The following is a 15,137-nucleotide window of genomic DNA, read 5'->3' as shown; positions in this document are numbered from 1 at the left end:
CTCAAAAAACAATATAGCCACGTTCACATCTTGCTTAGACTGGGTGACCAAGGGCACATGGCTTCCCACTTTTAGAAGGGCCAAAAGTAGCAATGATGGCAAAGCCTGATGGTTAGGATCCCCGTGTATCTATTTATGTCCCCATCTCCTTTGCCCTCAAGGGTCATCCTCCTGTGGGTCGTGGTTAGAACAGTCTTTGAGAAGCTCCAAGTGACACGGAGCCTCTACCCCATAGCTGGTGGCCATGGGCACCTTGGGCAGTCGGGGTGGGTGTCCCTTCAGGGTTATTACTGGCCTGGGTAAGGTCACACTAGCGTAAGGTCTTGGGGGGCCTTAGCTGAGGGGAATTGAGATCTTTGCCCTAAAAGGCTTCGGGGTTGGGGGAAGGGTGGATGGACCTAGTTTGGAAAAAGAAACTTTCAAATTGGACATGGGGGTTCTTAAGGTAGCCCTTCCATTCCTCCATGGATCCCCTCCCACGGAGCTTTTAGGGAAGGCTGATTGGACCAGAGAAGTCCAATGGTGTAACCAGCAGGGCTCACCTCTTAAAATTTCATACATTTCAGGCCTGAAATTCAGGCTGGTCTGAAAGTCTTGGCATCTTTTGGTTAAAGGGATTTTTCCAGCCTTTCTCTGTGCTGGGTCCGGCCCGTGATTATGAAGCCCACCCCTGGGGGGAGGCTAGCAGTAACATTCCCACTTTACAAGTGAAGGGGGCCGCGTTGTAAAGCGGCGCCATTCCTGCCCGAGTGTTTAAGAGGGACACAGAGCAGCCAGAGTGAGAGTTGCAGCACGCCGTCTTCACCCGGCCTGCGGTAGCCTGGGCTGCATCACCCGTAAGCACAGGCCAGGAGTTTGGGGTTTCTCCTGCTGCCATGACAGGAGACCCTCGCGGTTGGGGTGATTCCACCATTCCGGCAAGAGTAGATGGGGACCTGTCCCACCTTGGGATATACCCTTGGAGAAAAGCTAAGTGTGTTCCACCATTGAGAACACAGGTCAGGCTAGCCCAGGCCGGGGTGAGGTTCATCCCCACAACTGACTGCCATTAAATGCCGGGAATGCCCCCAAGAGAGGCTGATCAGGGGACCAGCCGGCTGGGCAGAAGTGGGAGTGATACTTGAAGTGGTCTAGGGAGAGGAGGAGGAATGCGAGCAGCATGTGAGGGGTGTGTCCATGATTTCATCTAGAAAAACGGGCTGTGGGAGCTTAGCTCAGGTGTTAACGAAATACCAAACTCATACACCCACCCCCACCCCCGGCCGGTGATGGACACAGGGTCATCTTCGGGGAACTCTTTAACAGCACAGTGATCATTATGGAATTATTTGTGTGTTAGAAACAATGTGACTAGCAAAGCAGTTGAACTGTTTCTTTGGCTAGAGCAAAAGTGAGGAGTGATGTTAGGCTGGGGTGATTGGAGGAAAAGCCCCAAGTGGATGCTAGATTGAGCAGAGGGGGCAGGAGCAACACAGGCGGAGCTGGGGTGTGAGCCGTTCAGCCCTGCCCGCCGCACCCCCACCCCACCCCCATGAAAGGGGTTGGAGTCTTGTCTTTGAAATGTCCTTAGATGCTTGTTGCCTGGGAAGGAAGGCGTGGAGATGTGCCAGGTGGGTGACTGGTGTCACTGAGGGCCTTCTTCCTAGACAGGAAATAGGAGTAGCCCCTCGATGGCAGTGAAATGCTTTTCCCCCCACGGGTGTGGAAAGAGGACAGACGGACTTGTAGCAATCTGGTTGAGTTCTTTGAAATTGCCCTTGACCCTTGTGTGTGCACAACGGTCCTTTCGCTCTGCCTTTGCCAGGCTCCTCTTCCCTTGGTCTCCCCAGCTTCCCAGCCTCCCACCATTCTTTCTTCACCCTCGCCCCTGCTGACCCAAGTGAACATTGGTGCTATGTCTGTGTAGATGGCAGTTGGGGGCTATTTGGTCTCTTGATGACATCAGCCTTTTTTGTTTACTACAAAGTAGTAGCAACTGTTTCCATAGTAATTTGTAGCTCCGCTCTGATTGGTTGGATCTTACTGTGAGGTCACTCACCCTCCCTTTAAAAGTAAGCCACCTTGGAGAGTTAAGCAGTTAGGGAGTGATCTCACATGCCTATAGAGGGGTGGTGTAGACGCCTCACCTTGACCCTTGAAGGATGGGTGGTGAGTGGGCTACGCGCCTCATTTTCTGCTTTCTTTGCTGGTTGTGTTCAGCTGTCCTTCCTTTGGGACGTCTTTCTGAGGGTTTTGTGCTTCCAGCGTGTGAGGCCCCTGGTCTCCAAAGGGGGGTCTGTTGGTAGCACATTGCCTTGGGCATGGGGGTCCTGCCTGCTCCTGGTGACCTTTGTTCCCTCCTTTCCGGGTTGTCTCCCCTCCCCTAGGGGAGTGTTATGATGGAAGCAAACCTGACCCCTTCGAAGCCCCAGAGGACAATGATCTTCCTGAGGACTACTTCATGGACACGGAGCCCCCCAGAGAGCCCCCCGCCGACCAGGCGGCCCCGGACGCGCCACGCAGCCCCACCCTCCGGCTGAACAGAAAGCGCAAGGTCTCTGGCGATAGCAACCACACTGAGACCACTGTGGAAGAGCTCCCGGAGGACTCTCTGCTGAAAGCCAAGCGGAGACGGGTCTCCAAAGGTGAGCTCGGTTTCGCTTCGGGCCTGCAGGGCACCCTGCGGAAGTCCTGGAGCGGAGCAATGGAAAGTTCCAGTCCCACCCTGGAGCCCTGGGGGGAGCCACTCACACCTCCCCACCCCCCACCCCCATCCCATCCCCCACCCCCCAAAGCCAGGTGCCGGGGCTGGAGCCCAAAGGTGGCCAAAGGCAAATAGGCCCCCTCCCGAGACTTGGTGACAAGTTCCAGCCAACACAGTGACCACACCCCTCCCCTCCCCCACCCCTATTAGTGATGTGTAAGACAGTTTGTTCCCCACCCCCCGCCCCGGGGGGCTTCTTCATTAATTTGTAGTTATTTCTCCATTAGATGACTGGCCTGAGAGGGAAATGACAAACAGTTCCTCTAACCACTTAGAAGAGCCACATTATAGTGAGCTGACCAACCTGAAGGTGTGCATTGAATTAACAGGGCTCCATCCCAAAAAGCAACGCCACTTGCTGCACCTTAGAGAACGGTGGGAGCAGCAGGTGTCGGCAGCAGAGAGCAAACCTGGCCGGCAGGGCAGGAAGGAAGTGACCCAGGCGGTTCAGCCTGCGGTCACCCCCCAGGGCAATAGCATCTCCGAAGAGAAACCTGGCAGGAAAAGGGCAGAGGCCAAAAGCAACAGAAGCTGGTTGGAGGAGTCCCTTAAATGCAGTGACAATGAACAAGGTACGCACGGGGCGGGGGGCGCTCCTGGAGGGTGGATCACCCGCCCTCTGTGGGAAACGGCCCTGGAGGGGACCTGAGCGCCATCCAAGTTGACAAGAGTAGCGTGTGGCGAGCGGGGAGTTTTCTTCATGAGGTCCTTTCAGCCTGCACACTTCCTTATGGAACGTACAGTGAGGCGGGAGCTCGACTTCCTGGGCTGCTCCTCATCACCCAGCCCGCGGCTGGGCAGGAAGGGAAGTCTTGGGTGACCCCGGGCGCTTGTCAGTGCCCTCATTCCAGCCTCGGGCTGTCCCCAGTCGCCCTGTCCCGAGCACCCAGGCCCCCCACGGGTGGGGACGGGAGCGCACGAAGGGCTGGCTTCTGCCCTCTCTTGCGGCCCTTTGAAGCGACTTGCCATTTGGCGTTTCGTGGGTTAGCCTATTTGCCGGTTGAATGTGGGATAATTAAAATATTAGTGCTTTGAAAACATAATTGGTATATCTTTAAAAACTGAAGCCGCTCCAACGATCAGTGCTAACAATGGGCTTTTCTTTCCTCACCGGCTACAACTGTGTAACGCCCGCTTCTTCTCCCCCTGCCTCCCGCCCTCCCCCTCCTGTGGATCCAGCCTTGCCTGTGTTCTCCGGCTCTCCGCCCATGAAGGGCCTTTCATCCACCAATGCAAGCGGCAAAAAGCAGACTCAGCCAAGCTGCACGCCAGCCTCAGGACTGCCTACCAAACATGACCAAGTTAAAGAAAGCCAGAAGACAGATGTGCTGTGCATGGACGAAGAAATGGATTGGCAGCCTTCGCCCTTGCCGCAGAAATACACCGACAACAGCGAGAAACCATCCGGGAAGCGACTGTGCAAAACCAAGCATTTGATCCCTCAGGAGCCCAGGCGGGGCTTGCCGCTGCCAGGGGACTACTACGTGGACAATGCGGATGGCAAGGTACCTCTTGCCCCTGGCTCTCCCCCGCCCCCCGGGCCTGTGCAGGCACATCCCGCCTGCCTACTTCTCTGCTTCTGGGGACAAAGCTTTCCTTTTCCTGAACCCCTCCCCCCAAAACGTCACTGCCCCTTCCTAGGGGACCTGTCTCCTGGGTGGTGGTGAAGTTCCCAGCTAGTAAAAATGCAACCCTTTCCTCGCGCCCCGCCTCCCCCAGACAGAGAGGAGGAAAAGTGCTTTCCTCCACTCAGGTTTGTAACTCAGGGAGGAGGCGAACCAGGCGGGTGGTGGAAGGACAGCCTGAAACGTGTGCGCTGCCTGGTTTCGTGATAGGTGACCGTCCGGAGATTTCGAAAGCGGCCTGAGCTCAGTTCCGACTATGATCTTTCGCCGGCCAAGCAGGACCAGAAGCCCTTGGACCGTTTGCAGCAATTGTTACCAGCTTCCCAGGCCTCGCAGCTGACATGCTCAAGCTCCCCTCCAGAGACCACCCAGTCCCGCCCGATGCCACCGGAAGCGCGGAGACTTATTGTCAATAAGAACGCGGGCGAGACCCTTCTACAGCGGGCCGCCCGGCTTGGCTACGAGGTGAGCACCCTTGTGGGTGCCCCGGATCAGGATCCGCCGGCTGCTGCTCCTTGGGTGGGGGACACGCTGGCTGGGGATGGGGGGCGGGTCTCAGAGCCCAGCCCCCTCCACGTGGCGGGCTGGGCTGGGTGTTCCAGCAGGGTGTTTGCGTTGGCGCCGCTCACACCGCGGGCTCTTTGGTGGCTTGCTCAGTCGTGGTGTGAAAAGAAAGGCAGGCCTCTCTGATGTTCGTTCCCGTTCAGGCAGGTAGGCTGCTTCGGCCAGTCCGGCTCACTTATCTCTGATATAAAATCTGACCTAACCCAGGGCTTGGCGACCAGGGGAATTTTAATGAGCCCTTTTGGATTCTGAATAGCAAGAGGGAGAGTAGTTATTAGCTCTCTTTTGGGTTACTTGTGCTGTTTCGGGTAGAGTGATGCCCCTGTGGGGTAGCCGGTGGGAAGTGTCTGTGCAGAGTAGGGGTGGGAGTGGGGCAGACCTGAGCAGTCTCTTTCTGAGAGGGCACGGGAGCCGAGGGCTGATGGGCGGGGAGCAGGGGTTGAGCCTTGCACAAAACTCCCTGTCCACACTGCTGTATCCCAACCCAGCACGGCTGATGACAGTGACAGCCTCTGTTGCTAGAGCAACATAGAAAGAGAGCTGATATCTGCCTAAGCCCGTGTGATCTGTAGTAACTCCTTTCACCCTGTTAACATCTTCACTTGGGAGTAACGAGTACTAGCCCACTCTCGGGTGAGGAAACTGAGCCTCAGAGGGGTTAGCTGATCCCCGTACGGGTAGCAATCCAGCAGTGCTCCACAGCCCACCACGCTCCTCAGCAAGACTGGCTCACACTGGAATTGCCCTTTTTACAGTTCAAAACCTCTGTGAGACAGATGCCTCTCCATGCCCTGTGCAGTTCCCCCACCATACTTGTCAGTAGCAATTGTGATGTGATAGCCCACAGGGCAAAGGCATTTTTCTGTGCTGGCATCAGCCCTCTGGGAGTTGAATGGTGACAGTAAAACGCGGCTCAGCAGGCTGAGCGTGGAGGTGTGGCTGAGCACTGGGGTGGCAGGACCCAGGCTGGCCCGGAGCCCTGGCGCCCACACCCTCAGCCAGCTCTGTGCCCCTGTCCCCCGTCTCCCGTCGTGTCCCCCCACCCCGGTCCATAGTGCCGTGAGCCCTTCGAGGTGTGCCTGCCTTGGCCCTAAGGCATGACTGGGGGTGGGAAGTTGGAAGCACTAGGGCTATGCTTAGTTTGGGGGTGTTTTGTTGTTGTTGTGGGTTGAATGTGCTCTTGTGTATATCTACACATCTCTTGGAGACCTCTCCATTAGCTAGAGAGCACTTTCTGGTAGTTAGCGCAGTTACTTGCAGGTGAAGTCCAAGGAGCACCCAGTTGGTTTCCCAAGAGCTGAGAGCGGGCGCCTGGGAGGACAGAGCAGATGTTGCACATAGTGTTGAGCTAGACCCCCCGTGGTTGAGAAAATAGTCTCCTTGCTTCCAGCAAACGCTGGAGGTGGGGGGGAGCCCCCTAACCCCAACTTTTGGGTTAGGGTTGAGAAAGTAGACTCCCGCTTCCAGCAAATGCTGGAGATGGGGGCGCGGGGTGCTGCTGCACCCGCCGTGGAGGGCGGGGCTCCTAGCCCCACCTGTGAACTTGGCATCATTTCCAGCAGCCTCCCTTTGGGACCAGAGACGTCAAAAGACCCTCGTTGGTCCTCTAAGACAGTTTCCATTTTGGTTCGGTGGCTCTGAGGCCTGGACCAAGGGGCACTTGATCCATACTTTTTTAGGCTACCTGGCCTTTGATTGCACAGGAAGCCTTGGGAATGTTTACGGTCGGATTTGTTTTTTTCTTCAAATGTAAATTTCAATATGTAGATTCCACAGATCACCAGTGTTGATGCTGAACATTGTGACAAGTAGATGAACGCTTTCAACTTTGAATCCAACTTTCTGGGATTTCTCTGGGCAGAATTTTAAATGTTGGGATGATGGCCCAGTGGGAGATGTGGCAGCTTAAACCTTTTAAAATTGAAGGACAGTTTGCTTAACCAGATAAGGGTGTGGTTTGGGAGGGTTTTCCTGAAGTTTTGTCTTCAGCATTCTTGGTTATTTTCTTCTGCTTAGCCAAAGATACCATGTGCAGTATAAAGGCTGTCTGAGCGTTATGTCATGATAATCTGGTTCTGGAAGTTTAGAAACACACTCTGGCCTCAGATCCGCGTTAACTAGATCACTTGCGTGGCCAAAGACCTCAAACCTTTCCCTCCTGGGAAAAAGGCTTCTATTTCTTAGGCTAAAACGCCCGTGTGCAACCACATGCTTGCGCCTTTAGCGGTGATGGTTAAATTTTCTATGAATTGAATAAGTCATGTTTTTTAAAAAGTTAATGAGGCATTTAATTAATTAACAACGTCGGGTTTATGGCCTTGATGGTTACATTTTGCGGGTAATGGCATTCGGCTTATAGCCGCTGAACAGAGAGTTGTCCAACAAAAGCAGTTGGATTTTGTTTGGGAATGGGTGGGCTGGCCTTCAAACACTCCCGTTTATTTCTAGCGGAGAAAATAAACCAAGGAATGTGTTGCGTCGACAGACTCGCCCCGCCTCTTCACCTTTCAGTTAGAGAAAGTGTTGGTGGCGACGGTTGCCATCCATTTAGAGGCCATCACCCTCCTAGCTAGGAGAGTGTAGTTAGCCCACTTGACCCCCAACAGAGAAGGCCTGTGGGATGCTCGTCACAGCTGGATTGCATCCCTCTAACTGGGGCCCTCTTGGGCCTTTTGAATCTTCCCAGCTGACCAGGTACCAAAGACCTGAGTTATAGGTCTAGTACTTCATGTTAATTGAACTTGGGGTTTAATATCTCTGGGCCTCTGTTTCCAAGTGTTGAATGAGGATAGTACTACCTTCCTTTCCTGCTATCTCCTGGGTTCCTGTGGGTGACAGAAGACGTCCTCGTCTGGGGAAATGAGAAGCACTGTGTAAATAGTGGGATCAACGTGGTTGAGTTAGGACAGCCCGTGGCCAAAAGTCTGACCTGGCCGTGGGGCTACTGCTGCCTTTGCCGCCATCTTCCAGGAGAAGAGAGTTGACTTACCCATCAGCTTGGGCGGCCTTTCATTTCTAGGTACCCTTGAATCTGCCCTAGTAGTGATGAAGGTTTCCAGGCGAAGGCCATGATTGTCACAGCAAATAAACCCTGGGTTGAGTAAATTGATGTGTGCACAGCAGTTGGTGGCCTTCAGACATGATCCCAGAGCCACGTGACAGGGCCTCTCCCTGGCTGGGGCACACAACTCATTAGCTTGCAGCCGTCCACTCAAGTCTGGCTAGTGAGGGCCTGCTAAAAGCGCAGCAGCTTCATGCGGTATCCTGGATACCAGGGCTCGGGGCAGGTGGCCTGGGAGCCCAGAGGATTGTGGGCTTTCTGGCAGGTTGGGATGTAAACGGAGAAACGCATTCGTGGGCGTGCCTTTTCTCTTCCTCCTCTTGTTTTGGAAGGGAGCTGCTGCAGTGACCTGAAGTAACAGGGCACCGATGGCCAGGTTTACCAGCATGCCCCATTAGGTTCACGTGGTAAGCAAATGGAACGTTCTAGTTCGCTCCCAAGTGAGTGGTCACCTTTGATTGGCGTGTCCTCCAAAGGGCATAAAAGGTTTTACAGAACCCATCTCGCACTTATGGGCGGCTAGAATGACCCCCGTTTTAGGTTTAACAGATGAGTTACCTGAGAGATGTCACAAGGAGGCCTGTTCTGACCCCATCCCATCCCCCCTTGCCCAGCAGACCATGTGTTGGGCCACATGCACGTTCTGCCTACTCCCAGCTCTCAGAACCTGACGGCTCTCTGCTGGGCACGACTTACCCAGTATAAACAGTATAACGTGTTTTCTGGTGGCAAATGCTTTCGATGTGTCTGAAAACTTTCTTAAGGTAATAAAACATTGAATAAATTCCTGCTCTGCTTACTGGGAGTGGTTCATTAATATTTTAACAAGCCAAAGAAATAAGGTTAATAACAGTGATTCTAATGCACAGTGTTGACACAGAACATCTCCGGGTTGGGGGAGGGTGAACGTTTTATTTGATTCTTGAAATGTGGAGGTTGCAGCCTGTGGTGTATCAGGTTCCTGTCATTAACTTGAGTAAATATGAAAATATTAGACTGATTCTGCCCCGAGAGGGTGGAGTGAGGCAAAATAGAGGGTGGGGTTATTGGAGGCATTTTGTGTCATTCCTCGAGGATGGAGGGAGAGAGCTTCTCTTTAACTCTACTTAACATACAAACAAGAGCATCTGAGGCCCAGGTTCTGATTTGGGGTCCTAACAGGGGGTGCGAGGATGTAGCTGACCTGGGTGTTCCTCCTTCTCTAAGCTGGGGAATGTTCTCCGGCTGATTTAAGCTCTCTTTAAGTGTTGGTCATCCATACTTTTATCTAAACTTGTGTTATCATCCGCTGCCACCGACTGAACGGACCCATCAAGTGAGAATGGTCTGTGCTTGGCAATGTGTCATCTAAGATGTTAGCAGCCGTGACACCTCTGTACTGGTCACATCGGCCCCTGGGCTGAGGGCTTTCATCGCTATCCAGATGTGTCCTCTCAGCAGCCCTGTGGAAGCTTGGAGAAGTTCAAGGGTAACTTGCCCATGGCCAGGCCACTGGTGCAGCAGAGCCTTAGACAACACTGTCTGCATCTCCAAGCCCTTCGCACGCACTCTCGCCCCCCACCAAGATGCCTGCCGCCTGCCCGCACCATGGCGGGCTTTTGGCCCCAAGGATGTATGCCTTTAAAAGTGGGCACCGCCAAGCTATGGGGAGGTCACCCTTACAAGGTTCACTGTATGGTGGTCTGATGGTATCTCCTCTCCTCTCCTCTCCTCTCCCCATAGGAAGTGGTCTTGTACTGCCTGGAGAACAAGATTTGTGATGTGAACCACCGCGACAACGCGGGTTACTGTGCCCTGCACGAGGCTTGTGCAAGAGGTTGGCTCAACATCGTACGACACCTCCTTGAATATGGCGCCGATGTCAACTGCAGTGCCCAGGATGGAACCAGGTCAGTGGCAGTCTTGCTCTTGGCCTGGCCCTGCTGGGGCATAGGCAGTGGTTCTCAGGGTGTGCGGGGAACCCCAGAAGGAAAGATGGAGAGTGAGTGCCGTGTAAGCACACTGATGGCGGAGTCCTCTAGAATGGAATCGGACAGATCTTTCTGGCAAATTTACATAGAACTTTAAAACTTTGTGACGCTCTTATGGACAGAAGTCCCTGAAAATGTTGAGCCTGCATGAATAATCAGGGGTGTTCTCTTTTAAGACCCTGGACTCTTCACCAGCGTCTGTTGAATCACAATATTTAACATATATGTGAGTTGAAAGTTGCAGGAGTACAGACAGGTCCAGTGGCAACTGGCTTGATAGGACCTGCCGTGTCCACCCACATTCCCGGTCCTGGCCCCCAGTCTGTCCTTGACCTCGGTTTATTGGCCAGAGGCCCAGGTCTGAGTCAGCCCAAGCATCTTCCTGGTTGTACCTGGGATGCCACCACGAGGCAGGGCACTGGGCCTTTCCTGACGGTCATAAAATTAGCAAAACCGTAAGGTATTTGGTGGTTCATGGTTTCCAAATAGCATCCTTTCTGGATGGGACTGCGGACAGTGTTCCTGACCCCAGCGGACACGGGCAGGAGGACTCTGTATCCTCCTGCGAACTCGCCCTGCCTGTCGACTGCTTCTGGGCGAGAGGGTTGATCACTCATCTCCAAGTTGGTTTCAGGAGAGGTTCCACTTTGCCCCTAGTTTCTTTTACAAACTGCACTTTTGGGGTTTTGTTTGTAATGGTGTAACAATGGCTTGTCGTATCTGCTTCCGTGATGCTGGGGTTCTTCCCCCCACCCCGCCGTACGTTACCTTCTTACAGTCTGTCACTATTTAAGTTCATTGGAAACGTTTTCATCGTGGCCTGAGTTCCTCCTTGGGCCATGCATTAAGAGAGATTTGCATTGAAGAATTAGGCCTGAGATGGTCCCTTCACCTGTCCCGTAAAGGGTTATGTGTTGAAATAACAGAGTAATTTGTCCTAGCGACCGTACACTCACCTCCTCGGTGAAATAGTGCGCCTACGAGGCTTGGCCACACACGCTCGATTTTGCCCCGTGTCGCTAGAAGCAAGCGTCGCGTGCACAGGTGTAATTCCCCGCACCTCTCCTAGGCCTCTCCACGATGCTGTCGAGAATGATCATCTCGAAATTGTCCGCTTGCTCCTCTCCTACGGTGCTGATCCTACCCTGGCTACGTACTCAGGTAGAACCATCATGAAAATGACCCACAGCGAGCTTCTGGAGAAGTTCTTAACAGGTACGGCAGAGGTCAAGACACGGTCTTGTTCAAGCATCTAGACGGTGACTTCACAGCCTTTCATCTGGGTTCCCCCTACCCCCACCCCCCGTTTACCCTAAGTGACGCTTTACTGGGAAAAGCGGCCCAACGTTAGTCTGTCAAAGAAGAGATACATACTTGGAGTTTTGTGGTGGGGGGGGGGGCTGGAAAACTCTTAGCTAGCCAGGCTAGCTTTTGTTTGGCAGGCTGGGGCGGTGAGGCGGGCAGTCCCTCAGGAAGGCGGGTGGACGCGTGGGGAGGTTTCAGTCAGGTACCTGGAGGCGTGTGCAGTGGGACTTGTCAGGAGGTGACACCAGCCCCAGCGTGAGATGTTCCCGAACTCCAGCATCATTTGCCTCTTACCAGCAGGCGTTATCTTGTTTCTCTCTCTCTCTCTCTCTCCCCCTCTCTCTCCAGACTATTTAAATGACCTGCAGGCTCCTGACGACGGTGACCCCGGTTGCTCTTGGGAGTTCTATGGCAGCTCTGTGTGTGGTGAGCAGCCTTGTTCGTTTCAGTTGGGCTGGTGGGGGTGGGGGTGGGGGTGGTGCTGTGAGCAGGACTTGCTTGGGAAAGAATTTTTCCAGGGTCCTTTTTGGAGAACAGCTGGAATCTTGCTCCAGCTTACTGACCTCTCTCTTGTTTGCCCCCCCGGTTAGAACCAGATGATGAAAGTGGTTACGATGTTTTAGCAAATCCCCCAGGACCGGAGGACCAGGATGACAGCAACGAGGCCTATGGTGACCTATTCGAATTTGAATTTTCCGAAAGCCCCCTTTTGCCGTGTTATAACGTCCAGGTGTCCGTCGCTCAGGGGTGAGCGTGGCCAGCGTGTGGTCGAGAGCCAGCCCAGCTGCTCTATGGGGTGGCAGGAGTTAGAAATCCCCTTCAGCAGATGAGGGTGGATGGGTTGGGGGGTGAGTGAATTCCTCACCAAGTGTCCACCGACCTCACATAATGCAGTAGAACTTTTCCAGAAAAGTTTGGGGGGTGGGAGGGCTCCCCAGCAAACTGCCCTCATTGGAACACACCCCTAGAGCCCAAAGGACACGGGAGTCAGCGACTGCAATTGCACAGTTTCAGTCACTAAACTCTTGGGGAAGGGATCCTCCCCAAACGGCTACCATAGGGGCCTTCCAAGGCGCGTGAGGTCCACGGGACGATACTGATGTACCCTCTTCTCGTATAAGATTAGAGAAAGCCATATGTGGCACCTGGGATCTTATGTGTCTTCAGATTTGCTTAGACCGAGTCTTGTCCCCACGGTCGGGCCACTGTGCCCCATGACCAACCCTTCGGAGTGAACACATCAGGAGACCTTGCTCTGCTGTGTGTTGACCTCGGTGCTTAAGGAGTAGCATCCTCCTTGGACTCTGAGGCTAGGAGCGTGTCTGCCTTTGTGGTGACATTCTATTCGGGATAGAGATCATAAAGCATGGCAGGGTATCAGGAAGGATTGTACCACCTCCCTTCTCGAAAGAGCCTCACTCCCGGCAGCATTGAGGGGTGGGTTGGAGGTGTGGGAAAGGAAAGGAAAGCCAGGTGACCTCGAGTGTTTCTCATGCTCTCTCCGTGAGGGCCGGAGGAGAGGAGAGGTCAAAGAGGTGTTTGCCATCGCCCTTGGGTTGGCATACAGACTGGGTTTTCCCCAGTGACTAGAACGGGGTGCACTTACTTGGAGAGGGGTGACCTGAGTTGTGGCCAGAGCCAAGGCAGCACTGGGGTGGCCTGCAACGAGGCTCGTTCAGGGGCGCTGCTCCTGCTTTTGTCTAAGTTGGCTGATCCGCCCTAGGTGGTCTCTTAACACATGCACATGAGTCCAGAGTTCCCCCGCTAGAAGTAGATCTTCCGGGCTTCCCTGGTGGCGCAGTGGTTAAGAATCCGCCTGCCAGTGCAGGGGACACAGGTTCGAACCCTGGTCCGGGAAGATCCCACATGCCACGGAGCAACTAAGCCCATGCGCCACAGCTACTGAGCCTGCGCTCTAGAGCCCGCGAGCCACAACTAGAGAAAGCCCGTGCGCAGCAACAGGCCCAACGCAGCCAAAGATAAATAAATAAATAAAAATTTTAAAAAAAAGAAGTAGATCTTCTAAGGACAGTGAGAAGTGGGGTGGGGGTGGGGTAATCAAAGTGGAAGCGGCAGGCCCTTTCACCGCCAGGAGACGGGTAGTTCATAGTTGGGAGCGCTTCTCATTTTGCCGGAAGCTCAAACCACTGTCCTTTCTCTGGTGCAGGCCTCGGAACTGGCTGTTGCTCTCAGACCTGCTCAAGAAACTGAAAATGTCCTCCCGCATATTCCGCTGCAATTTCCCAAATGTGGAAATTGTCACCATCGCGGAGGCCGAGTTCTACCGGCAAGTGTCAGCAAGTCTCTTATTCTCTTGCCCCAAAGACCTGGAGTCCTTTAATCCGGAAAGTAAGGAGCTCTTAGATCTGGTGGAGTTCACGAACGAGCTTCAGACTCTGCTGGGCTCATCCGTGGAGTGGATCCACCCCAGAGACATGGACTCAGACGACTACTAGTGAGCTCGCCGGGGCCCGCCGTGTACAGTGTGTCATAGTGTTAATCCTTGTGCATATGTGTCATAATACGACTATTTCTGTAAAGAAAGGACACTATTACATATGAAAATATCTCTTCTTTATATAAGAGACACGACTCCAGTCGGAAGGACTTTGAAACATGTTTTTTTTCTTTTTAAACTTTTAAGTCAGTTTTTATGAAGTTGTTAATAAAGTTTCTTTACTTTTCAATGTACACATGCTTTGGAATATGTTTGTTTTTACTCGGAACAATTGTTTCTTTTCTTTTTTAAGGAGAAAAAAAAACAAGGAAAAGGAGCTCCACACTTTGACTTAATTTCATACAAAGCTCCGACGACAGAGGCCATAACTGTTGAGAGTGTGGTCAGAACCGTGTGGTTGGTTTGGGGGGTTGAATTCGGGGAAGGCACTTGGCGACGTTGTAACTTTATGTTTTGTTTACAGAGTACCTGCTCAGGCCAGGTCAGTGCTATTGGATGTGATCCAGTAGTGTGTAATATAAATTCAAACCATATCCACACACAACAACTAATTGTATGAAATTTTTATATCCTAATTTAAAAGCTGTGAAATTAGTTTTCACGCATCAAACCGGATTGTTTATATGTTTAAACATTTTATGCTCTTATTTAAAGAAGACTTTGAGCTATTTTTTTCTGTACCCTGTAAGATACTGAAAACTAACATAATATGTTGAGGTTGCTTGAAATTGTACATAAAACTAAAATTTTCTGAATTGTGTGTTTATGTTTGAAATCTGTGTTTTAACTTTGTAAGTACATTCTCTGCCTTTGTATTTATATTTTACAAAAATTTTCTTAAAAGGCAATAAACCTGTTGAGGAAAGGAGAAAATGGAAGTACCTTGTTTCCTATGTATTTTCCTAAAACATTACAATTTGTTTTAAAGTGGTGTTGATGGTCGGTTCCCTACAGATAACTTTAGGGCAATTTATAGTCTCTATAAACTGAAACAGACTACAGGATTTCAGGGGAGTGAGACTCTGAAGACAATTTGAAGTTCTGTCCTGAAAACTCAATTCATAGACATATATGTTGATGTTTCTCAGATCCTTCTCAACCTTAACTCCTCTGATGCCGTAGTAGGCTTTTACATTGCCTTTGACCTTGATGGACTCCAGTAGCTTCATCATGGCCAACCCTTTATCTTTGGGAATACTTTTTCCAGAAACAGGACTTCCATTGTGTCACTTCTCCCTCCAGGCCTCGTGTTTTCCTGTTACCTTTTAACACGAAGTCCAAACCTGCTTGGCCCAATAGTCAAGGCTTGTAGTTTTGACCACTCAGCTACTCTACTGCTCTTACTTCTTGCAGCAGTATCCCTGTTGGGTACTATCAATTTCCATCCTACATCCTTTTAATTCCTTCTTTC

The 15,137-nt window shown here is 52.2% G+C and overlaps 1 protein-coding gene across 15 annotated transcripts in view; it reads left to right on the top strand.

The window, feature by feature from the left end:
* Positions 1–14,599, top strand: part of BCOR (BCL6 corepressor) — an 86,108-nt gene extending 71,509 nt beyond the window's left edge. For 10 of the 15 annotated variants that reach the window (XM_082610000.1, XM_082609999.1, XM_082609997.1 and 7 more), the window contains 9 exons: positions 2,367–2,624; positions 2,971–3,315; positions 3,923–4,248; positions 4,579–4,833; positions 9,716–9,882; positions 11,033–11,178; positions 11,617–11,694; positions 11,859–12,015; positions 13,436–14,599. In XM_082610000.1, coding sequence (XP_082466126.1) covers positions 2,367–2,624; positions 2,971–3,315; positions 3,923–4,248; positions 4,579–4,833; positions 9,716–9,882; positions 11,033–11,178; positions 11,617–11,694; positions 11,859–12,015; positions 13,436–13,724 — 2,021 coding nt within the window. In that variant the 3' untranslated portion in view covers positions 13,725–14,599. The remainder of the gene's footprint in view (positions 1–2,366; positions 2,625–2,970; positions 3,316–3,922; positions 4,249–4,578; positions 4,834–9,715; positions 9,883–11,032; positions 11,179–11,616; positions 11,695–11,858; positions 12,016–13,435) is intronic. The other 5 variants (XM_082609992.1, XM_082609990.1, XM_082609989.1 and 2 more) reach the window with 4 other exon arrangements.
* Positions 14,600–15,137: the final 538 nt, after the last annotated feature.

Source organism: Mesoplodon mirus, assembly GCF_964341445.2.
Source record: "Mesoplodon mirus genome assembly, chromosome: X".
NCBI classification, from domain to species: Eukaryota; Metazoa; Chordata; class Mammalia; order Artiodactyla; family Ziphiidae; genus Mesoplodon; species Mesoplodon mirus.
The sequence above is the reverse complement of the archived record's forward strand: the minus strand, read 5'-3'. Positions and strand labels throughout refer to the sequence as shown.